Source organism: Bubalus bubalis, chromosome 9, assembly GCF_019923935.1.
Source record: "Bubalus bubalis isolate 160015118507 breed Murrah chromosome 9, NDDB_SH_1, whole genome shotgun sequence".
NCBI classification, from domain to species: domain Eukaryota; kingdom Metazoa; phylum Chordata; class Mammalia; order Artiodactyla; family Bovidae; genus Bubalus; species Bubalus bubalis.
The window spans coordinates 73,692,890-73,718,677 of record NC_059165.1 but is presented as its reverse complement, the minus strand read 5'-3'; the positions used below and the strand labels follow the sequence as shown (position 1 = coordinate 73,718,677).

General features: G+C 41.8%; 1 protein-coding gene across 3 annotated transcripts in view; it reads left to right on the top strand.

The window, feature by feature from the left end:
* Positions 1-25,788, top strand: part of SEMA6A (semaphorin 6A) — a 131,274-nt gene that overhangs the window by 95,727 nt on the left and 9,759 nt on the right. Inside the window, exons 15-19 of one of the 3 annotated variants that reach the window (XM_006078739.4) lie at positions 45-125; positions 2,622-2,680; positions 5,369-5,389; positions 5,526-5,576; positions 10,684-10,839. In XM_006078739.4, the coding sequence (XP_006078801.3) occupies positions 45-125; positions 2,622-2,680; positions 5,369-5,389; positions 5,526-5,576; positions 10,684-10,839 (368 nt within the window). The remainder of the gene's footprint in view (positions 1-44; positions 126-2,621; positions 2,681-5,368; positions 5,390-5,525; positions 5,577-10,683; positions 10,840-25,788) is intronic. The other 2 variants (XM_006078740.4, XM_006078741.4) reach the window with 2 other exon arrangements.

The following is a 25,788-nucleotide window of genomic DNA, read 5'->3' as shown; positions in this document are numbered from 1 at the left end:
GTTCACGGTGCTTAGGTAAGCTCACAGTCATTCTCTTCCTGCAGAACCTGTATTGCTTCCAGAGACCCCTACTGTGGGTGGGTAAAGGAAGCAGGTGCGTGCGCCCATCTGTCGCCCAGCAGCAGGTAAGGAGCCCGAGGCGTGGGAGAGTTGAAAGTGGCCTAAACGTAGGCTTGATTGTGCTCACACACAGCACTGCCGCTCGGCCTTCTGTGCACATACCTCATCATTGTGACTGCTGGCAGTTCTCCTTCCTTTCCTCATTTCATAGAATACCCCAGCATCATACGTGGCAGACTTCCAATTGATTAATCATCCATCCTCAGACTGAGTAAAAACAGAGAAAAACAACACAGTGGACTTTAAGTATTCCCTGAGGAGAGGGACAAGAGGATATGTGCCTTGATCATCACAGTGCAAGAACGGCAGAGAAAGGGAGCAAGAGGGTACCGATTAGGTTAGTGATGTGGCCTGTCCCAGCCATAGCAAAACTGGCTCCTGTAATTGACCATCCAGGGCTGAGAAGAAACTGCAGGGCATTTGTTAATAAGCAATGCATTTGTGCTGCAAGCATGTGTATACATCCAATAAACCTTTCTCCTGCACCACAGAACAGCTGACCCTATTCCTCATTAGGAGTCAATCAATTCTTGGCATTTCTCCAGCAGATCAGCTAGATCAAGCCAGTCTACCACGCATGTGATTTTGGTGCTGAGAATTGTTACCCTGACTTCCAGTGCTTGGATGGTGTCAGTTCAAAGGCTTTATGCTTTTACTTCTGTGGATTTGAAATCCAAAATAACATTTGGAGAAATATTCAGTGCATGTCCTTGACAGGTTATGGCATTTCAAGGAAGATGCCAGATGCCAGCACAGTTCTTTCGTAGTCATTTCTTCACTCCCCCCTATCCACCAGGCAAAAGGAATTGTCCTCCCAACACAATGGGAGAGCCCCCTCTCCCATTTGAGAATACCAAGTTAAACAGATAGAAGGACAGCTGATTGACCACCACCTGCATAATTTGAGGGAAAGTATTCCCATAAACAGAGCTGATGAAAACTGTAGAGTCTGACCTGGAAATCTGGCTAATGCAAAGGGTTGACTCACCATGCAGTATTAGATCAGCTTTGCAAGTAGCAATATTGACAGACTACAGGGTGAGAGCTTTATAGCTTTTCACGGGGACCTTGAAGTGAAGGAGGAAGGATCACAGAAGCGCACAGTGAGGGAAGCTGAGAAATGGCCTATCTCCTTTCTTTAGTCAAGGTGTAACAAAGGTAGTAAGAATGAATTTTAAGAATCATTTTTAAGTCAGCATGAGAACCCAATTGTTCAAAACATGTGCAACTCTCCTTGGAACGTGGCCTCAGGACCGGGTGAATCCTGGCTTTCATTACAGCTAGAAATCTTTATCCTTTGAGGCTGAATTTGATTTTTGACACAGCATAAAAACACTAGAAATGAACACGGCAGATTATTAGATCAAGGTGTGACTGTCAAAGTAGTTTTCCGAGATGGCTCATAAATAAACTCTGAAGGCAGTTGCAAAATCGGAGTTTTGAGTATGTTGCAGAAAGAAGAGCAGAGTTCCCCCCAAAAAACAAGACACTTTGGACTATTCCAGTGTGTTTATTTAAAAATCAAATTAGATACTATTAAGATCAGTCCTTTTGGGGTATAGAGTTTATGCAGCCCAAAGATGACCTGCTGCTGCTGCTAAGTCGCTTCAGTCGTGTCCGACTCTGTGCGACCCATAGATGGCAGCCCACCAGGCTACCCCGTCCCTGGGATTCTCCAGGCAAGAACACTGGAGTGGGTTGCCATTTCCTTCTCCCATGCATGAAAGTAAAAAGTGAAAGTGAAGTCACTCAGTCATGTCCGACTCTTAGTGACCCCATGGACTGCAGCCTACCAGGCTCCTCCGTCCATGGATTTTCCAGGCAAGAGTACTGGAGTGGGGTGCCATTGCCTTCTCCGAAAGTGACCTAGTGGACTTGAAAGAAGAGTGAACCTATAGAGGACCATGACAGCAATACTCCTGAAGACTGGATGTGGGGCCAGGTGTGAACCAAATACCCACATAGTCTCAGCAAAACACACCACCGTGTCCTGTGTCCTCTCAGAGGCTCACTTATAGCCACCGACCGCTGTGAACACTTTGCTATACAAAGTTATTTCTAAACAAAGAAATAGATAAAGGTCTAGGAAGGCAAGAGTTGGGGTGAAAGAGAAAGGGAGAGAGGAAAACCCTTTTCTTAAGGTATAGACTTCTGTATCACATCAGGATGTTGGTTAACATTTAAACTTTTCAGATGTTTCAAAAATGCTCAGGGCATTAGCAGCAAAGAGTGATATAGGTAATCCACAAACTTGTTTACCCCCTGAATAAAACCTGAATTGACTGCCCAAACCATGGCTTCTCCTTGGAGATTCACAAAGGACTCATTTCTATAAACTTCGGAGATAAATTTTCAAGCTGTTTTATCTACTTCTTTTTATACCTGGCACTCAGTTTTTCAAACTGTGTTAGTTGCTTTAGTGAAATTTAAGATGAATGCTGGAATAAAGACTCATATCATTGAATCTGTTTCTATCCTCTTCTCCGTCCTTCCTTTTGAAGACTGACTTTTGAACAGGACGTAGAGCGAGGCAATACCGATGGCCTGGGGGATTGTCACAGTAAGTGGAGCTTTTTATCCATGCTTGTTTGGGGATATTTAGTCGATAAAAGATGCTTTTATGGAATGGCCTAGAAACATGACCCCACATGTGAAATTGAGTGCAGCTGCCTCTAAAACATGCAAAAATAACATAAATCACCTTCTAAATATCAGAGAAAATAGTGTCTTTGGAAGCCAGAGTTGTCGGTGCTGTTGCTGAAAATGCGGGCACCCAGCTCGTTATCATAAATGCGAAACAAATCCACTCTTGACGATGAACCTGTAGCAGCACAGTCAGCTGAATCAGCATTTCCACTTAAAAACCAGTTTTACCAACACAACACTGGAAAGCAATTTTCCTCCAATTAAAGAATAAAAAACTATTAAAAAAAAAGCCAAAACACCACTAGTCTTGTTGTCTTTAAAAATACAATATTGGCATAATCTTTAGACAAATGATTAAAAAGGTTGATCACTGAACTGTTTTTTTAGTTGAATGGGACTATTTGCTTTTCTTGAACATATTGACAAACAAAATTATTTTTTAATTAGACTTACGTTTATTACCATTTGCAATAAAAACAAATATTCAGAAAGAACCCACTAAGTACAAAGTGATTCAAAATACCCTTTTTATAAGAACTGACCTACTATGCTAAATCTCAGGGTTCATTTCAAAAGTTATTCAGTTCAGTCGCTCAGTCGGGTTCGACTCTTTGCGACCCCATGAACCGCAGCACACCAGGCCTCCCTGTCCATCACCAACTCCCAGAGTTTACCCAAACTCATATCCATTGAGTCGGTGATGCCGTCCAACCATCTCATCTTGTCATCCCCTTCTCCTCCCGCCTTCAGTCTTTCCCAGCATCAGGGTCTTTTCAAATGAGTCAGCTCTTCGCATCAGGTGGCCAAAGTATTGGAGTTTCAGCTTCAACATCAGTCCTTCCAGTGAACACTCAGGACTGATATCCTTTAGGATGGACTGGTTGGATGTTAATACTTTAGTTAGAACTTTATATAAAGGATCCTAGTCAAAACTCTGCCCAGTTGTTCAGTGACCTGATTAATATCCATATTCTCTTGAAAATGCTTTATTAACACTAATTTAGAGGATAATGCCATACCCTTGAAAACTTTAGTTTGCCATGTTTCAAAATGTTATATGTGATGAATTTTCAAGAAGCTTGTATTCAGAATGGCACCAGAAATAGCTCCTAGGGGAATGAAACTGTATTACTTCTGATACTTGATTCGATAATGAAAATCATGGATATAACTCTCCATCTTTGAGCCATGAGTCCTGAAATGACAGACTCTAAGGTGCCATTTAATACCTTTTCTAGAGAAGAGACATAATTAAATAAAGAGGGCTACAGACAGCCTCATTTCCAAATTCTTGGTCATATATATTTTTGGTTTGCAAATACATATTGGCAAAAGCTCCTTCCTTTATCTTTTTCTTACTATGTCCTCACACAAAATCTGAATTAAGAAGTAGACATAGGAGACAGTGGCATCACCGAAAGATGTTAGGTGTGTACAGCAAAACAATGTGATGTGTGACTGGTGGACTTTAGTCAAGTTGGTGCTTTCCAGTGCCATTTTTAGGGAAGCAGGCTTTGGTCTGTATGTGTGTCTATGTGAGTGAACTTAATTAGCTGACGTCAGTGAATATTTTCTTCATATTTGTATGAGTTGATGATAAAGGCATCTGTAGAAAAAACAGGGGTATCATGTGGGTTGAATAGGTGCACACACGAAAAGTGGGAACGTGTTACGGGCTCTCTGAGGCAGCAGCTACACCGGCAGGTTCATACTGCACCCAGGTCCCAGGGCGGAGCTCAGGGCAGGCCTTCAGGTCCAAGGCCGGAGGTTTACCCTTCAGTCTTGTGTTCCCCATAACCTGACACCCATTCCCATTGAGGCACATAGGGTGCCTGCTCCAGGCAGCAGGTAGTGACTTTTCTAGTGGTGTCTCTCGTCCTGGGCGCTCACTGGAGCATGACTACTTCCGTTAGTTGTTACCTAGTCACACACAGGCATTCACAGGACTTAGACATTTGGTGCACAGTGACTCTCGCACAGAAGTTTTAGGGGAAATGAAGAAACCATAAAGAGCCAGTATCAGAGGCTGAGGAGCAGGCTGAGTGAACCAGTGACATGACCCAGATACACAGCACATATATACATGCGTGCACGCACACAAACAGGATGTTGTCTCTATGTGTGATTTTTATATTTGTTCATTTCCTAACTTAAACCCCTGCTGAGGTCAGAACATTGTGATATTGGACAGTTCCTCACAGCACAGTTGGGAGGATGAAATGAGAGAGACTATAAAGAACAATTGCTTCGTAAGTGTGGTCCAGAAGTGACTCATCTTATCCATGTACAAGTCCCTCCTGATGGAGCAGGGCTTATGTATAATCGCAGTTACCCTTCTCTGCACTCACGCTTGCTTTTTCTCTGCCTCTTGGCAACAAAGGCATGACTTTGAGGAAGCCCACTTGGTAAAGAGACACAGGGATATGAAACTGAACCAAATATGAAGCATCTTCTGTTACCAGCAGAAACTAAAAAGCACTTTCTTAGTCTAGGCCTTGTGGGTTAGCGCAGCTCTGTATCAGCTCATTCCCACTGGTTACAAAAGTCACATTGAGCAGAGTGTTAAACGTTAAGTAACTCACTCCTCCCTTTTGTCTTTCAGATTCCTTCGTGGCACTGAATGGTAAGGAAGATGTTACTGATAATTTAATAGCAATGGAAATCTATTTGTGAAATCCTATTTCACTAACCCTCTTGAGTATTTCCGAATCTTATGTTTCTTTTTCAATTAACTTTTAAATTCTCATTATTTTTTATAGACATTTCAACTCCTCTACCAGATCATGAAATGTCTTACAACACAGTATATGGTCAGTTTATGGTTTTGCTTTGTTTTCTTATTCTTCGAGCCACTCATCCTGTGGTAGTTTCGAGTTTTCATTCCTAAACATCATGGACCAGATCCTTGGCTACTTCAGGGCCCCAATTCACTAAAATTATTCATAGCTTTCATGATGCTTCAAAAATTTCTCTACATATATGAGACAACTGACGTGTGAGAATGAGTCTTACATTTTTAATCCACATAACATGAAATATGCCAACCTTAGGGAATTTGGTGAATGCATTTAATGAGTTCTTGAGGGAGAAGAAATTGCTTTTGGACATAAGTACATCCAGGATAAAAGAACAGTGCTTATAAGTAATAGGCCACAGCTCCTTACCTGATAGATGGTCCCATTCCCCAAAATGCTGACTTTCAGAACAACATCCTCTGCAGGAAAAATCCATACAGAATGCAGATACCAAGTTCTTAACAGGCAAAACTTTCCAATATAGCCATCAAATTTTAATCATACATGGAGTATGAATTTGTAGACCTATCTTCAGTGATATTTCTTTAAATGTATATAAGGAAGAGTTATGCAGTCGAAATAATGTGCCAACAGGATCTATCCCATTGTTCCTCCTCTTTAATAGACAGACACTATACTAAATAAAGCCCATAAGTCCATAAACAGATATTCTGAGCTCTTTATAAGGAAAGTTAATATGTAGTTGAAATGTTCCAGTTCCTTTTCTCAAAGCTTCCCCAAATGTTTATTAAGGTAAACTATTCATGTGGGTTTTTTTTTTAAAGATAATGAACAGCACATATGTAATGGCAAATTTAAGCTTCTGTATTATAATGGGGACTACAAGTTTCATTGATATGTAGACATTTTATCATTTTTATGTTTTGAAATACATAACAGTAACAGCTCCAGGTCAGTCTTTCAACATCGAGGTAGGTAACAGAGGAAGAGAACAAAAAAAGGAAAGAAAAAAGAGGGAGGAAAAGAAAGCAAGGTAGATTTAGGATTCAGAAAAACAGTTCCTAATGGCTACAAATGTGTTTAATAGCTCTGTGGAAACTGTCACTCCTGTGTCTAACTAGCATCAATAAAACACCTCTTGGAAAGTCCTAAAGTTTATCTTATAAATGGCGGCTGTACAGATACAGAAAACAACACCCAGTCTCTCCTGTCATGAAGTGAGGCAGTGTGGAGTCAATGAGCCCACTGAATTCATCCACCTTTAACCTTCTCTCATCTCCGATTCAAACCAGAATACTGAACCCCAGCAACTGGGAGAAACATTCCTCAGGAGGCGAGTGTCATGTAGCTCAGTGTGCCCTTCAGAAAGAGAACCCAGTTAGCATCTGCTCTTTTCAATATCATACTTTGCAATCATTTCCTGTAATTGAAGAATATTTATCAGATATTGAGAAATTCAGGTCTTAAATCTACTTGAACCAGCAGCCTCCCCAGCATTCATCAGTCGGACTAAAGCCAACTTTAACCCCCAGGTAGTTTCTCATATAGATAGAATAATTAAAGCATGGGATGCTCTTGATGAATAAAAAGTACTCTTCGATTTATGGACCCCTCTTCCTGCCTTTACAAAAGGAAAGGAACTTATTAATTCCTCCACATTAACACTTTAAAGGACAATCCCCATTCGCTCCATCAGTGGTTTCTGTGATGACACTAAAGAAGAGTTGGAATTTTCCTTTCAGCTAATAATTCTGTTCATTTCAGGCCCAGTCTCTCCAGTGTAAAGTGGTTAGATGATTGATCATCAAAATGAGGGCTGGTTCAGTCAGTACTTACAAAAGCACAGAAGACTTTCTTTACACCAACTACTGCAAAAGATGCTTATTTTGGAGCTAATAAACCTAGAAGAGATTTAATTCATTCATTTGCAGATAGCTGCTTAGGGCCTACTATGTGCCAGGCACTGGACTAGGTATTCTTTTTGAACTATCAAAAAAAAAAAAACCAAATAGCTGTTTTCATGAGCCCAGATATAAATAAGGAAGCCAACCCCAAAGTCCAAGGTGCACCCACTGTGTCTAGCCATGTCCTTTACATGTTCCCATAACACTGAAGCTCCATGGCTGAGTACAGACTCATAGAGTGACCCACAGAACAAGAACTGCCTAACTCTGAAAAAAAGAATCATTCAATAACCCATGCAAACTCTGCGTGGTAGAAGCTCTCTGCAATACCAAGTACATATACAAGAACCCCTTTTTAGTGAATTGGACCCTGATTGTCTTCCTTCTCTCATCCTCTCTCGTATTGATTTAGTGCCTCCTCTGTGTCTAATTGGCTACCATCACTGTTAATAGGTTAGAGTAGTTTGAAGGGTCTCTAACCTCTGGAATTATTAATACAAAAACTTGTAGATATAGAGAAACAATATGATGCATACTGGAGTTAACTTTTAAAATCTATTTCTTTGTATATTGTAAGAATAATACATAATTAGCTCCACTGATTAAAATTATGACTTTTCGTATTGGATTAACAAGACCAAATTATAGGTTCCAAATTGTTGACCTGTAATACCATATCCACAAATGATTGCCTATTTTTGTTGCATGATTTTGGTTACAGAGTCTCTTAGGGAATGCACAAAAACAATATAGCCCATAGAACCAGACTCTAAGAAGAAACACGAGTGACACCCATTTAACAGTTGGAGAGGTCGAAATAACAAGGTCATAATAATACACTTCTTTGACTTCAAGTGCAGGACGGCTGCTTACGGGTGCTTTCACATGGTAGTTCTAAAATTCCAAGAATCAGGCACTGCTTTCTCCGACTACTGCTTTCCACCAGTGACACACACTGTCCTCGAGCTTACGTTTCAGAGATTACAAGCCTCACGCTGCTCTGTTTTTTTCTTCCATTTGAGTATATACGATGCATGGTTTCTCTAGATTTACATGGAGAAAACGGAGATGTGGTGGGTATTAAACTAACATTTCAGCAATAGGCAGAAGCTGATTTCTCACATTTGCGTGCAACATTTTCCTACCTAACTACCATCTGGTCCACACTAATTTCCTCTCATAGCCATAGCTTTCCGTTACCAATGACTTTTCCATGTATTTGCAGCATATGGTCCAGGAACTCTTTTCTACAGAGAATGTGTCCCCTAGGCATATATTTCCCCTAGATTACCGTATTAAGAAATGTTCTCCCTAAACCATACTTATGGCATTACCATAAAATTGCCCCTTGAACACAGTTAAATTGAAAGCGTTCAAAATGCATATCAATTCAGGTAAAAGAAGTTCTTGCTACTTGGAGGAAAGGCTTCAGTTTTCCTCCCCCCTCTTTCTGACTCACTACTAAGCTATTTCTCACTGTTTGGGTGCTGAAGTCTCTCTTAGGTTGACAGTATGTTTCATGAGAGCATGGTTAATTCAACAGCAGAAAATAGAGGCTATATTTTAGACCTCAGTATAAGCATAAAAGAAGTAAAAGAAAGTCTGTATTTCCAATTCCAGGTTATTAATTTTCCTACTCATGTTCTCTTATCAGTATTGGGAGATGAAATGTGAAACCCAGAAATGTAAAAAACAAAAAATCTAGATGCAAGCATTCTTGAGTTTTAAATGAACATGTTTTTAGCAGTTGGATATGAACTAGACTCTTTGTAGCAAAGCAGATATTTGAAGCTGTGTAGAAGCCAAACAAGCCCTACACAGAAAGAGGCCTCTTAAATGTTACCAAAGCTTTGTGGTAACATTTTAAATGTAGAGCTCCCACGGAAATCCTATAGCTTAGATACCCACTTGGCTTGCTTGCTTTTCCCTACTTTATTCACACACACACGTTATATATATAAAACCATGTATGTATATGGTTACATGGTCTGTAATTTACAGTATTAAAGTCTCCTGAAACTCCTACTTGCGATAATAATTGTGAAAAAGAAGAATGCAGTGCATTCACTAGTATCTTTCTTTCTGGTGGCTGGCATTTTATTTATCACATGTGTGGTGATCACAGCCCGAGGATGGAGTCACTTGTGAAATCTGTCCTACTTTGTACCAAAGCCATCAACTACACATTCGCAGTAGCTCCCTGATGTCTTTTTAAAAATTGTTCAAGAGGTTGCTTCTACAGGTAAGATGGTTTAATAAGCCAAAGACTCCACTTGAAAATCATAGAGAGGTTATTTTTTATTTCCACCAGAGAGAACAGGTAGTGGGGCTTCTTTAAATCATTGTGACAGTTTAGATCAAAGCGCCAGATGCGATCTGCATTTAACCTTGTGGGATGATGGAAAGGAAGCCTTAGAAATGTATTCACAGGAAATGTCCGATTTCCGCCGAAACTCCCAACCTGGCCATCCTTCTTCTGGCATTATCCTGCAGTAGGCGACTCTGGATCTCAGAAAGCTCTCCCTTTCTAGTCTGAATCGTATCAGTCATGGTGGCCTCAAAACCCACCTCTCAGTGGTATGAGTCAGGAGACCAAGAAACTTTACTTGGTTTGAGTAAGACACAAAAGGCAAAGCCATAACAAGGCAGAACAGTTAAGCCCTGTATTCCAGGCAGGAGGGCTGGAGCAGCTCCCTTTAGAAAGCGGAATGCCTGTGAGGCTGCACTGCAACCAAATACTAGACACATACTCCATGGGAAAGGCTCGGGGCAGCTGAGTTGTCTGTGACAGCGCAGACTCACTCACTACCATACACCTGCCCCAAATTCATGAATGTTACCCCCAGAGTGGACACATTCTGCCTTAGTGCTGCTATGGGAATACCAAGGGACTCTGATATTTCCTGAGCACCTACGATGTGTCAGACACTGCTAGGTACTTTCAGCATGATGCCACTTTATCCTCCAAACACTGGAGGCCTCTATTTTGTGCACAAGGAAAACCAAGGCCCAGGGAAGTTAAGTGATTCCCTCAGGCTCACCCAGCAAGCAGCAGAGACAAGACCTGGCCCTTCACCCTCTAACTGCAAGTTCAAGGGCTCTTCTGCCGAATCCTACCACCAGCCTTATTATGTCTAGGGCAATCCCCTTTGAGTCTTCTACCGCCAGCTTGGGTGTCCCACCTCCTGGCCTCTGAGCAAAGAAAAAGCAGGCGTCTCCGGTGATGTCTTCCCTAACTATATTTGTGATGAAAACAGGGCACTCCAGTTCCCTCCTGCCCAGCACCACCACGTCCGATGCGGCGGCTCAAGAGGGGTATGAGTCTAGGGGAGGAATGATGGACTGGAAGGAGTCACCCGACAGCACAGACTCTTTGGGGGCAGTGTCTTCCCATAATCACCAAGACAAGAAGGGTAAGGCCTTGGAAGCACCTCTTCCTCTGCGGGGAGAGGGAGGGCGGAGCGGGGAGGACCGTGTAGCTGCTTCCAGCTGAACCGCAGCAGCGTTTAATGAACGGACCTCCAACACACGCTGACGGAAAGCGTCTCAGAAAAGACTGCAACCCAATCCTCCGTGCTAGACTTGATCCGAAATGATTCCCCAACCAAGGAGAAACCACACAAAACAAATAACACATCCTCTCAGCTTCCTCCACCCAAGAGAGGCATGGCTTGGCCCAAAGTGGACGCTGGCTCCTAAAGTCCCTTTCCACTCCTCTTAGCTCATCCAGTGATTTTTGGATCCTCTTCTTCCCCCCATAATAAGATGGAATGCAATGCGGGCTTTGGCAAGTACATGTAATTGCAGTCAAAGCCCGTTTAATCATGAATGGAGAAGTAGCAGAGTGAAGTCTTTTCTGGCTGGTCCCATCCCTCACCCTTACAGGGGGCCGAATCTGAACAGAGCTGAGGTTCTGAGACGCACTTGATTGCCCTTAGAGGACAACAGCTAAAACAAAAAATATGTTATTTAATCAAGCAGAATTGCTATGCATTTAAAATGGAAAGGAAGCCACACTAAATGAAAGGGACTCTACTATGAACTGTCCTAAATTCTCCCAGGCTTTCTTTGCTAGAGACTAGAGACAGGAAATGTCATCTCTTTTCTCGCCATTTGCTGCTTCTGGTAACACATCCTACTTTAGTTGCAGCTGCAACCAAAGAGGCCTTTACTTGTCCAAAAAACAGTCCTGTAAATCAGAGACTGAAAAGCTCAGTTATGTTGCGAGCTGTTTCTCCCCATTCAGCATTGTTTACTTCTATATGTTTTCAAGAGTTTCATCCAAGCAGGGGTTTGAGTGTCGAGGGCAGACCAGCTCTGGTGACCTTTGAAAGACAGTCTCTGTCCTCCCCCCCAGGTTTCTGTATACATACTTCCATCTCTGCTTTTAGAGAATGTTTGCTTGGCAGACTCACGCTAAATTTTCATCCTTTTCTTTTTTTTTTCTGGAGGCTCCTCTCCTGAGAATGCCGTACACTCAGCCGCTACATGCCAAGCCCACATGGGACGATGCAGCCCTTTAACTTGTGAACTTACACCCTTAATCGATTTTATTATTCTCCTGTAACTTCTTACTGCTAATATGTCCTGCCCCAATATTTTTTTTTAAAGAAGCTGGTGTCTCGGCAGCCACTTAAGTTGGTGGGATCCCTGCTCTTCACCATCTCAAGACAGCACCAGATCCATTTGTGACAGGGCAGAACTACCACCGCAGGCTATACCAGCCCTAACATGTGCCGTTATTTGTTTTGTGTGGCTCTCGACCACAGATGTGTTAGTCTTGGCCGACTACTCAAGAAGAGACAACACAGTAAAAATCACATTGTGTTTGCCCACTGCGACTTTCTGAAAAACCAAACAGCCTTTCCAGTAAAGCACTAAATATGTCAACCAAATATCTAGCAGTTGGTTATAGTCATTTCCTCCTCACTTCCCCGAGACGGATGGCGAGAATTTTCTCCAGTCGTTAACTCTCCCAGGGGATGGAGGTTATCAAAGAGTCCAATTAACACTTTGACAGATCATTTGAAAATTCGGCATTGTTCATTCTCTTGGGTCTTCTTATGAATATTGACAAAGCTGGAAGCAGTCTACAGATTGTCAAACAATGGTGGCAGAGGTGATTGCATGGGTGTTTAACATGATCACTGTTCTCGTGCTATTAGCTCTTTGCCTTGCCCTGTCAAACTGGAGCTTCATTTTTTGACAACTGATTATGTATTTGATGGGGCAACGACAACGAGCTGTTACGCCGAAATTTAAAAAATAAAAATGTGATGTAGCTTAATGTTCCTTTTGCCATGATTTTTTATGATTTTGATTTCCATTTTGCTCTGAAGTGTTTTTTTTCTGTTGAATGTTCATGATTTATTTCCAACTTAATGTTCATGATTTATTTCCAACTTTTCTTTGGTTTTGCCAAGCGCTGTGTGGTATGACTTGGTGATGGCGTGACTCTGTTGGAAAAGTCTTGTTTCTTTTCTGACTCATGATGACGTCCTTTAACTTGACCCAATCTGTGATCCCCTTGCTTCTTTTCATTCCCTGATGTGGGCGCCTTAATGATGTCACATCCGTGCGTGTAGCATCTCCTGGGATGCGAGAGTTTTGTGGGTTTTCTGCAGGCCTCTGGTGGGTCCTCTTTTCACTGGGCCGATTGTCTCATGGGAATGTGACATTTGTGTGCCCTGGCTTTAGGCGCTAAATATACTCTGGAATTGTTTCTAAAATACCACACATTTCCCCACTAAGCAGAAAATGGTATCTGCTGACCAGTTAGCTGAAGAGGAATCAAGTGTCTGGTGCCCTTTTTACTTTGGCTGCTGGGGGGGGAAAAAAGCCAGTGAGCAGATGAGCCCGGAGCTCTGCTCTGCAGAAATGCTGAGCACTACTGGGCTGGTCCCCTCCTGGTCTCACCTCATCTTCCAAACAGTTCTGCATTTCCAGAGTATGTTTGCTTGCCTTTTTCTTTCTTTTCTTCGCTGTGTCTTTCGTCTTGATTTAATTCTGTGCGTCCCCCACATCCTGTCAAAGCCCCGTTCCTCACCTTGCAATCTAACCCTCTTCTGCTACCATTGTTCTCAGCCTCCCCTTTTCAAAATATTAATAATAGATGCCAGCCCTCTGCCCCTCTGTGGACCATTCCAAGGCTCTTTCCTTCTACACTGGGGGGTAGCATTCCAACACTGTTTGTGTATACACAGTCATGCTAACAAAGCGTGAGAAGAGACCCGCAAAGCACACAGAAGCATTATCACAGAAAATGAAGTAATTTTCTCTCTCAGTAACTGGCCTTGCCCTTCATTACCCTACTGGCCTTGTCTAATGTCACTTGTCCTTGTTGCTTTTCTTTAAAATTGCCTGATATCTTTCAAGCCCTAGATTCATTAGGAAAAAACACAGCCAACTGCCCTGTTTTATCTCTGGCTCCCTAGATGTCTGGAGCCTCTACTAGCCAGCCCTTTAATCACCAAGCTGATAAATTAGCAGCAGCCCTGGCTACTTCTTTCTTGGTTTTGCCACATTTAAAAATATATATTATTTACTCATCCTATAACTATTGAGGTGGTAATGGGTAGTTACAAAGAGGCTCTAACTACCTATGAATAAGAAAGAAAATCCAATTTATTTTTAGATTTGGCTTGTCTCCCCTCACCACCCCACCCCCCTTCCCACAGCAAAAGAAATAAGAGCTTTCTTTTCTAGGTTAAGCAATAGTGAGAAGTAATAGCCACTCTTGTGCCTCGTTTCTGACCCAAAGTAACAGTCCCCTAAAACCTGATTTCCAAGAAGAGTGAGGGGAGTAGCCATGGACAGCTCTACCAAGAGAGCTGTGGAGCATAAATGTCCAGTGGACACATGGGCCACTGCCCCAAGGACACAGGAGTAAACCAGATTAGAAGAAAATCTCCTTCAGAGTTTCTTTTCTAGAGTTCTCGTGAGCTCTCAGAAAGCTGATGAAATAGTCAATATGTAGAAAAATGTTCCCATTGGATTGGAAGTGCCAGAGCTGTAGTATGCATATATATTTTGGGAAATCTTTGAAACAAGTTATTATCACATTATTATATTTAGTCAAGAAGATGTGCTCAATTCAGACCAGGAAAAGATGTAGAAACAGAATTTAAATTAGAGATCAAATGAATAACTTAAACTAAAATGTACAGCAAATGCTGAATATATTTTAATCAATGTACAAGCTGTTTTGTAAGCAATTTTTAGTCTGGGAAATAATATTCCAGTAAGATTCAGAAGGTCTATAAAGGATGCTGAGTATACTGTCCACACTCTCTAACAATCCTGAATGGAACTGCATAAATCATAGAGTTTATCAACAATCCTCTTTACAGCCAATTCTTTATTCCTCAAGTACACCATCGCCTCCAAGGAGGACAGGTCACATCTTGCAAAAGATGATTTAAATGACTCAGAGACATCATGGCCTTCAATACCGAATCATATGGTGGAAAGTTAATGCCTTTGTCATTTCTCCTTCCATCTTCTTATTTATGTCAACACAAAAGTCTGTTTGGTGCTTTAACAACTCCAGAAACTCACTACTATCCTTTTGAGAAGAAAGAACAGGCTTTAGATGGCTTTGCCATGCAGCTGAAGCTAGCTGGAACTAACTCTGTTTTACTTTCAGTTAATTTGATTTGGGGGCTTCCCAGGTTAGAATCCTGGTAGGTGGTAAAGAATCCACCTGCCAAGGCAGGAGACACAGGAAACTCAAGTTCAATCTTAGGTCAGGGAGATCCCCTGGAGTCGGACATGGCAACCCACTCCAGTATTCTTGCCTGGAGAATCCCATGGATGGAAGAGCCTGGTGAGCTATAGTCATGGGGTCAAAAAGAGTCAGACACAACTTAGCGACTGAGCATGCAATTTTATTTCTGTGGTTACCTTCTAGTTATGAAAAGTGACACTTTTTTAATGATATAAACTTTCCACCTGAAACACATTTTAAAGGCAATTTAAATAAAATACTAAGTAAATGCTGATGTAGGAAGTAGAGGGACACAGGAATACTAAAAGTAAATAACACTGTAGGTGAGACTCCTTGATTTGCAGCACTATTAGCTGATGACTAAACTGTGGGTCGGAGAAGGCAATGGCAAGCCACTCCAGTCCTCTTGCCTAGAAACTCCCAGGGATGGGGTCGCACAGAGTCGGACATGACCAAAGCGACTTAGCAGCAGCAGCAGCAAACTGTGGGTAACTCTGGCCTGGAGCAATTAACAGAGTACAGTGAGGATTAAATTACCACCAAAACTGTGCTTCTGGCGTTTGGAAGAACGAGATTGAATGAGGGTGCTACCTTCTACTGGCTGGACTCTGGCCGCTTCAATTATACAATCTAGCGCTCTTCTGATTTCTCTTCCAACTACAGAGCTTTGTGATTAGAGATGAGAAGTTTGGTCAAGTAGGAATCGAGAGCACGATGGATTTAGACTAAAAAGAAATTAGTCATCCTAGGCTTGTTAAGCATCTGGCGAGATGCTTTCCAGACCAGCAGTGAGCATCCAAGTATAGACAACAGCTCGTTACTTCCCTAATTGCGGCCCAGGGACAGTTGACCTCCAGCACTTCCACTTTTCCAAGATCTGTAAGGACTCTTGTGCTACAGCGCATCCCGTTGGCCTGGCAATAACCTTTACTTGACCTTTTCTTTCCCTTTTCTCTCTTTCAAACTTTACCTACTGTGAGCCCCAAACCCCAGAGTCAGAGTTTCCTCATGAACAGACTAAGAAACCCCTTTTCAGAGAGCATATTTGGTAACAGAGTCTAGCCCAATTGCTTCTGCATTTAACAATCTGTAATGCTTAAAATGCCAACAAAGGTGCATATAGTCAAAGCTATGGTTTTCAGGTAATCATGTAATGTACAGATGTGAGAGTTGGATCATAAAGAAGGCTAAGTGCCAAGTAGACCCTTGAGAGTCCCTTGGACAGCAAGGAAATTGAACCAGTCAGTCCTAAAGGAAATCAACACAGAATATTCATTGGAAGGCCTGATGCTAAAGCTGAGGCTCCAATACTTTGGCCACCTGATGTAAAGAGCCAACTCATTGGAAAAGACCCTGATGCTGGGAAAGACTGAAGGCAAAAGGAGAAGGGGGCAGCAGAGGATGAGATGGTTAGATAGGATAGCCAACTCAATGGACAAGAATCTGAGGAAACTCCAGGACACAGTGGAGGACAGAGGAGTCCATGGGGTGGCAAAGAGTCAGACATGACTTAGTGACTGAACAACAATGCTTAAAATCTAATGGATGAAGGTTTTAAAACATCTCATTTCTCCCAATGGGGAAAGAGATCTCTTGGCAAGTCATATGCAGGTGATCATATATACACAGAAAATTATTGCTGAGGAAGGTAATAAAGGCAGAAAAATAAGCATCTTTTCCTGACTCGTAAACTTGGACTGCATTTTTTTCTGCCATTTCTTCAGTAACATTAACATAACAAAAATGTTTTCTGAGGAGTCATCAAGCAAAATTTATTGCTCCACTGCACAGTATTGGATGCCAATAAGGAGTTAGAGGCTAAACTAGAGATAGACAGAGTTCCTGTCCAAGAAATATCAAACCGCCAGACAGATGAAGCACACACAGACACAAAAATGCACCAGAAAGTCTTTACGACCACTATTATCCTTGTTCACAAGGCAAAATGGTGCACAGCAGATTTAGAAAAAGATATTAGACAACTGAAGACAACTTGGCTGAACACATCAAGGACAGAGGACTTGGAAACAGTTTAACAGCCCCTTTTCTTTAGTCGTCCCCCTCAGTACCAGCAGTCATACACCACTTGCCAGGGAGGATGAAGGAAGGGAGGTGTCTTTGGTACAGAGCTCATATTTAAAATTGTTGTGGAAATGCTGGCAAAGTTGGGCTCTTTTTGAACACTCTGAGCTTTATTTAAAAAAAAAAAAGCTCGACAGTAATTTTCATAGTTTTTATTAATAAAACCTATAGTATCACAGCCATTTTTAAATGTGATAGAACAGGACAGTCTTGGAAGCAAAAGGGGTTGAGAGGGGTTCTGTTTGATGGGGAGGGGGCTGCCAGTGGGGAGACAAAGGGCTGCAACTTCCTCTTAACAATCAACAGCTAACTCAGCCAGGTGGGAGGGTGCCTGGTGAGGGCCAGGGAGATGGAGGACCGGTGGCTGTCTTCCCCACAAGGCTTTTGAGTAAGACTTCACTTATTTCTGGGTTTTGAGAGGGAGAGGAAAGGTATCCTTCAAAATTCATAAGAAATTTGGCATCTACGTCGTTGCTGATAAAGAAAAATACAATTCATGAAATGCAGTCCATTCGTATAGTTTTAAATTTGTAAATTGTGCTATACCTGCCCCTTAAAGATTTATTATCATTGTTATTATGCTCTGTTAAACTATTTTAATCTCCAAAAGTTTAGAGTGAGTCTGAAGAATAGTCATGGGTAACCAATAGATGTACATCAGCTGAGGGTGGAAGAGTAGGGTTGCTACATTAAATACAGAGTACCCAGTTAAATGTGAATTTCAGACAAACCATGAATAATTTCTTAGTATAAGTGTGCCCCACCTGTTTCATGGGACATGCTTACACTAAAACATTATTACTTATCTGAAGTTGAAATTTAACCAAGAGTTCTGCATATTGATTTGCGACCTTGGCAATTCTATTGAAGAGGCTGCTGATAATTTATTCAGTAAGTATATAAGATTTAATCTGTAGTCTACATCTGCCCTTTAACTCTTAGGAAATTTATAGTAACCTACATAAGAGCAATTAAAGTAGCAACTTCATTCTGGGAAAAAATATTTTCATTATATCTAATTCCAAAAGTTGTATATGTGTTTGGATATTAGGGTAATTGAAAAAGTTATCACTAAAAGTAAGCTTCCAAGTGTCACTTTTAAGTGAAGAAGGCTCAGAAATCAAATTGTTCCTAAACAAAGGCAAGATTAAAACCACTGTTTCTAATTTTAATTTAACCTCAGGTTTTTTATCAACTATTATGTAACTATATGGGTTTTTTTTTTCTATAATTATTTGGATGCCTTTTTTTTTCATTTCTCATTTCCATGACTTTGAAGGAGATGAACTAGAATCCAGAAAGCACTAGAAAATAATAGTAAATTTCAGTTTATTTAACAGAAAATGTAATAATGGTGACACTAACCCTAGTCGCAAAGAAAGGCATGCATTTCAGTCACTCAGTCGTGAGCGACTTTTTGCAACCCTCTGTCCATAGGATTCTCCAGGCAAGAATACTGGAGTGGGTTGCCATTTCCTCCTTCAGGGGATTTTTCCAACCCAGGGACTGAACCCAAGGCCCTTGCAGGTCTTGCACTGGCAGGCAGATTCTTTACCTCTGAGCCACCTGGGAGACCCCAAAGATGTAGTAATTTAACTACACTTTAGTAACATTAACCCTAGCTCAGTTGGTAAAGAACCTGCCTGCAATGCAGGAAACCCAGGTTCAATTCCTGGATCGGGAAAATCTCCTGGAGAAGGAAATGGCTACCCACTCCAGTATTCTTGCCTGGAGAATCCATGGACAGAGGAGCCTGGCGGGCTACAGTCCATGGAGCCACAAGAGTCAGCGACTCTTAGCGACTAAACCATAAACCCTAGTATCAAAGAAAGGGAAAACAGCAACTTTCCTTCATTTCTTTCTTCATGCATTCAAAACATTCAGCAAACATGTGTGCTACATGGGAGCCTTCTGCTGAGTTGTATAGTACAGGCTGATCTGATTCACGGAGGCTATACGCAAGGAGCCTGCAGGTTAGCAGGGGGTACCCACAGGTGGCCTCCTGGCTAGCCGTGGGGCATAGCAAAGGCTGAGAGTTCAGAGAAGCACATAAAGGGTCAGAAAGGGAACTGAGATTGAAATGCTAGTCTGCAACCTTAAAAGTCATGCTCAGGGGTTTTGGCTTTACCTGTAGGCAGTGGGTGGGAGGGAGGGAAATACAGAGATCAAAGAGACTGACAGATGATAGATAAATAATAAACTGATTATTCAGTCCTATAGATTGTTAATTACACATACACAATATGTTTGGAAAATAGAATTTTGCATCAGTTTTGAATCTATAGTGTTTTTCTGTATATCACTGGCATTTTCTACAGCTGTTTCATGCCAAACTAAGACCTCTATGCTGGTAAAGCTGAGCCCCAGACTCCGCCTTCTCTGTCAGTGGGTAAAACACTGGGGTGCAGGGCACACGCCAGACTTCATCCAGAACAGATTTTGAAATGGAGGAGGGGGGAGGGCAGGGGGAGACTGAGAAAGAAATGATAATATAATTCAGGGTGCCACCATTTGGGGCTTCCCAGGTGGCACTAGTGGTAAAGAACCCACCTGCCAATGCTAACTTTTACTAAATTAGTATTTCTTTGTCACCTGCCAGAAAAGGAATCTATTGGTAGTCTCTGACATTTCTTTGAAGCACCAAGGAAAATGATCTGTTGTGAGCCAGCCAGGCATTGGGCTCTCTACTGGATGACCTGGAAGGTTCCCTGTGAGCATGGGTGTTTGGGGGTGGAGCAGCGGGATACCCACGTGGTCAGCTGTAATTGTTCTTTCAGCCGCACAGGCAGAGATGTAGATTTGATCTAATTAATTTTGTATCCTCTTGACAACTTGCTAAATTTATCTGGGGTCTTGATGAGATTATTGTGGAAAGGGTAGAAGGAAAAGAAGTTAAATGTCAGCCATGTAGAAAGCTGTTTCATCTCCCTGCCTGCCTGAAAGTGCACACCAATATTTGAATTTTCTTTTCTAGAAATACCAATTAAACCTTTTATCTTCACTTAACATCATTTTCTAAAAAAAAAAAAAGGGACTCAAATTATGATTAGAGAGACTTTAATTTTTTATTTTAAAATCAGCAACTTAAATCTTGGGGTGTTAAAAAAAAATCAGTTCACCTCTAAAAGTGCTACTTACTTTAATCTGTAGCTACTTTTTTAAGCCACATCACCCTTGACATGAATTCATTTTGCCCCACCCTTTTCCTTCAATCTTTTTCCCCCTTTCTCTCCTATCTTTTGCACAAAAACACACACAAATGACAAAGTTTTCTGACAGCTTAATGGAACTTTCAAGGACTACAGGGACTAGGTTAGGCATGATCATATTAACTGAACATCTGGTGTAGTTAAAAATGTGCTCTTTAATTGGCTCAACTGCACTGTGCTCAGCTAAAATTTGTTTTGTCCGCACAATCAAATTGGGAAGAGTCAGTGTGTATTTTGGAGCACGTATACTAATGGGAAAATAATACTAGCTTTGTCTCAGACCTCTTTCTGATAGCCTCGTTTCTTGGAGTTTAAAAAAAAAAATGCTTGTTATATACAGGTTTGACTTTGCAAACCTCACTGCTCCACAGACAAAGTAGTCTAGCAAGGGCAAAATGGTGGAAACAGGAAAATTTCTTGAGGATAGCCTCTCTTTTCTTGACATTATACATGAGAATGGCCTCAAAAGCTGCAAGAGTTGCTCAGAATACATAATTCATGCCATTGCTATAGAAGGAAAGAGGATGGAAGCGCTGTATCCACTCGGTGGTTGCAGGGAGACACAGGCTATGCAAGTCATAATAGGTGAAGTCCTGCCAAGCATGTGATTGTGCTGCAGGCCTGAGCAGACCCACAAGAACCCCATCACACACCAGTCTCCCAGCACTTCAGTCACAGAAAGACTCTAGAGTCAACCACTGAAACACAGCTGGGTAAATTCACATATATTGGGTACAGAGAACACGGGCTCTTCATAGGTGTCAGAAAGCTAATTACGGGTTGTATGAAGGTTTGTCATCCTTAATTAGTATTTCTTAAGCTCTTGTAAGTCTATAGTTGGGTGTTATCTTTGTAAAGAGATTCCTTTTTAATGTGACAATAGGAATTTCCCACTGCAATTATTTTTAAAATTTGTGTTTTTAAAAAAGATGCACTCTTTTTCAAATATGTATCTGCAATTAGATTTCTTCACTGAAGGCAGGCGCAGCCATTAGGAACTGTATAGAGATAATGGAAGTTCACTACAATCACCACAGACAGCGCTCATTAGGAGAGAAAATGATGTCAAGAAATTTACAGGGCAGCACACTGCGTTACGCCTAACCTTTTGGACATATTAGAGCCTGTCATTTCCAGCCCTACAGCCTCTTGTTATTCATAAATAATAGATAACACTGGACACAATCATCTGACATTTGTTAAGGTGATAAATATACCCTAAGTGCTGACGGGTCTTGCACTCCATGATTTAAAAGCACACAGCAGAAATTTAATGTAACTTAAAATGTCTTATATAATTCTATGGGTTTGCAGATTCAGTTCACCTCAGCAGATGGGTAAGCACTAAGCTCTGCTGAGTGCACGTTGTAAAGCAGCACCTTCATTTGAGGAACAGAACATGAGCTCAGGTCCCCTACTTCTATCCAGAAAAGAAAGGAAAAGAATCTTCCTGGGGTTTTTATTGCCTTGTCTGATCGTGGCGAGGTAAGGGGAAAGATCCCCTGAACCAGATGTCCCTTGATGGCTGTGCATTGTTTGAGTGGAGGAGATTTCAAGGTGACATGGGATGCAAGCTTTAAGGGAGGATGCTCTATGCAACTATTTGGTAGTGAGCTCCTACCAAGCTTCTCTTTCCTCTGTCCCCAAGACCCAGTCCTGGCTGGGCTCTCTAGTACCATCCACTCACTGAAGGCCCCTGGGACAGAGATGGGGAGCATGAGAAATTCCTGTGACTTTATGGTGGGGCAAATAAAGAGACAGTGGACATTTTGCCTGCAGCTTCTGGCTCTAGCAGAAGGGGTTGATTCTGTTACAGAAGTGGTGGTACAGCGTTTTAGGCCATACGTCAAGCTTTTGTCAGGAACCAAGGGGAAGTGTTAGGGATGTATTGTTCTTGCCAATAAAATCATATCAATTTTGTATTCTTTGTCAGAATATGGCAACTGCAAGAAAATGTCATACACAAGACCCACTAAAGATTCATACTTTCGTGAACATCAAGGAAGATTGCATTATTATTTTTTTTATTTTACAAATAATTTAGCAAGTCTGGCTACACATTGCCTCAGTGCTGTCTGGGGTTGGATTTCAAAGTGAAACACTTTGATGTTGTTCTCTGGAATATTATTCCTATCATTTAGGGCAGTGCCTCTCAAGCTTTAGCGCATGTATGAATCATCTGGAGGCCTTGTTAAAACACAGATTTCTGAACCCAATCTCCAGAGATTCTGATTCAAAAGTTCTAGTAGGACCCAAGGATTTGTATTTCAACAAGTTACTAATACGGAGTCACCCTAATTTAGGACACTTTTCAAATTGTATGGGCTATCTTATTTAAGGTCTCTCTCCAAGATTCTGTTATATTTTTAAATCCTTATTTCTCCATTCTTGGTTAACACCCTTGAACCCAAACAAAGTGTTGCATCAAAACAGTTTATCTGGGACCACACAGAAAGCAGGTAACTTGTCAGTTGGAAACACTCACCTTACATTATTAATTGAGCATTAAATATGTCCTGCACAGTGCTAAATGCTTTACATGAATTCGTTTATTCAATCTATTTAATCCATCCACAACACCCATCTCAGAGTCAATACTACTGGGGCTTAGAGAGATTGAGTGACTTGCCCAGGAACACAACTAGTTAGTTATAGATTCAAGACTGATACCCAGGTCTTTATGATCTCAAGATTTACATTCTTAACCAATAATACCCAAAATCATCTATAACCCAGATTCCACGAACTATATTCCCAGTAAGTTTAAGTTTTAAGAGTATTCAAACAAACCTGTCTCCTTAACAGTAAGTTTAAGAGTATTTAAACAAACCTGTTTCCTCAAATTTGTTTTATCTTTGCATTGCAGAGAAAAAAAATCAGAGTGCTGCAAAAAATTCCAAAGAATGACCCAAATTCCACAATTTTATAAGACAATCTACTTCCTTATTTTGTAGCTTTGCTGTCTCTTAAGAGAGCAAAGGAAGATGGAACCGGGAAGCTGGAAAACAGAAATGCTTTGTCTGGTTTCCAAAACTTTAGATGTTGGGTTTCTAGTCTTCCAAGAAAGAAAACCTCAAATAGAAGGAAAGTAAACCATGCAAATTCTGCTTAAAACTTGGCCCATCTGAAATAGTCATTACCTTTACAAAGACAGTGAGAGTCTCAGCACATGGAACCACAGGTCAACATTCCAAAGCATGGCTTTTAAAAATGATCTGATCATGACCCCCATTCTAGACCTCATCTCCGCTCTGGGTGCAGTCCTCCCAGGGGCAGGGCCGAGTCTAAAATAGTGGGGCCGAGGAGGAGGAACCAACCAAGCACTCCCACTGGCACGGAGGGGAAAATGAAGCTTTATGCTCATCCTCCCTTTTCCTCCTGCGATGGCATCCCCACAACAAATAATGCATCAGTTTCAGAGGTGATAGGACTGGAAGTGGATTCATCCGCAGACGACCACAGGCAGCATCATTTCAATATGGGAGTTTTAAAATAGCCTCTGAACGGAGGATATTAAACAGCCAGGAAGCTGTCTCTACTGTGGCGTGGCCAATCATTAACTTGATACCTCTGGAAGACAGACCATGGCCTCTTCCAGTACCTAATCTTTGGCCTGCCAGGGGGGAAAAACACGATTTGAAAATAAAAAAAAGGGAAAGTCTGAGTTGTAAACTCTGAGCCCACTTCCATGGCTGCTGGCGGTTCCGTTTATTCCTAAGCCATCTGGTTCGCATTATGCCGTGTAAGACTAGGAGAAGGCTGCTTCCTGCTGAGATAACCACAGAGAGCTCCCCCTGCACTTTCCGTGTGGTCATCTCCATGGGCCGGGGTGTGGCTCTGAGAATAAATTATCTGCAGTTAGGTTTTTCCCCTATTTGTTTTTTTCTCTCTTTGCAGGGATTACAGCGGGTCCTCTGTGGTTAGCGGCCGCGATGCTTGGCCCGTGACTCGTTCATTCATTCATGCTGCCTTGCAGGACTCTGAGGCTGGCATTTTGGTGCACTTAAGATTTTCAAACAAGAAAAATTGGGTTGTTGGATTCCATTCACCCAAGTTGTTATGAGGATTTCAAGGAAATTACAGGCTTGTCTTACTATAAAGCAGAAGCAAGAGTCTATTTTTAGGGGATCCCACTCCGGAGCTTTTCTTGGTATTTTGCCATCTTTCTTAGCTCTCAGGCCCAACACGAACCCCGCTCTGGCTCAGTGGTGGAGGAAATGTCCATCCTCCTTTTTGCCTTTGCATATTTCTCTAAAGGACACAGAGAGGCTTTGTTGTCTTTGTGGTCACCGGGTCCGCTTCACACAGATGCCTATTAATCACTTCACTATGGAGACAGACACATCCATCATATCACAGCAGCTCCGAAACAGGCAGTCCAGTGAACAGGGGTGAGAGGGGAAAGTGTGCACTTAACCATTTCAAGGTTCTGATAGTAGAAGGTCTCATGTACTTAGCAGGGTAACTGGAGTGGGGATGGGTAAGGCTTTTCCTTTGGTACTTAGTTTAACAGGTGCAATAGAGTAAATTTATTTCTCTTTGTTTGGCTTCATTTCTTTGATAGGACAGGTAACATCTCCCAGCCATGTCTGTATGGTGCAGGGGATAAGTATAGTTGAAGACAGAGTCTTATTTTAATAACAGTGATAATAAATTCAAGTAGGCTGGCTGTGCTTTTGATGCAAAGGTACTGACTCTTTGAAGCCTGTAGTTTCTCAATAATGGATTCAGTGTGGAACAGAATAAGCTGAAAGTCAGTTTTCTCAGGCAAGAAGACCCTTGAAATCACAGGTAAATTAATCAGTAATTTTCCTTCCAAATGGACATGTCTTCTAAACATCTTTTTTAGACTTTCAAGGCTTTTCACAGCCTGCTTCCAAATGGGGTTCAGCTCTCACTCCTATCTTCCCCTCCAAGTACTCATTCAGGCATGCATTCATTTACTATTTATTTAACAGCTATTTACTGAGCACCTGTATGCCTGGGGGTGCAGCGGAGCAGAAAATCTCTCCTTCCTGGATCTGTCTGGAGCAATTTAGGTGTAAAAAACAAACAGAGCATCATAAGAGTGATGACTTTAGGGGAGAGAGGTGCAGAGGTCCGGGAACCCTTAACAGAAGGAAGAGCTAAACTGGCTTGAGGGAACTGGAGACAGTTTCTTCAGGTCAGCTGAGACCTGGAGGAGGTCGGAAGGCTGGGAGGTGAGCAGGGGTTTTCTGGGCAGAGGGAGCAGCCTGTGTGAAAGCCCAGAAGCAATGAGAATGCAGCAGAGAGGTGGTGCCTAGAGCTAAGAGGCTAGAAGGCACCTGGGCCACTGGCCATCACTGAACACAGCCTTCTCTTTC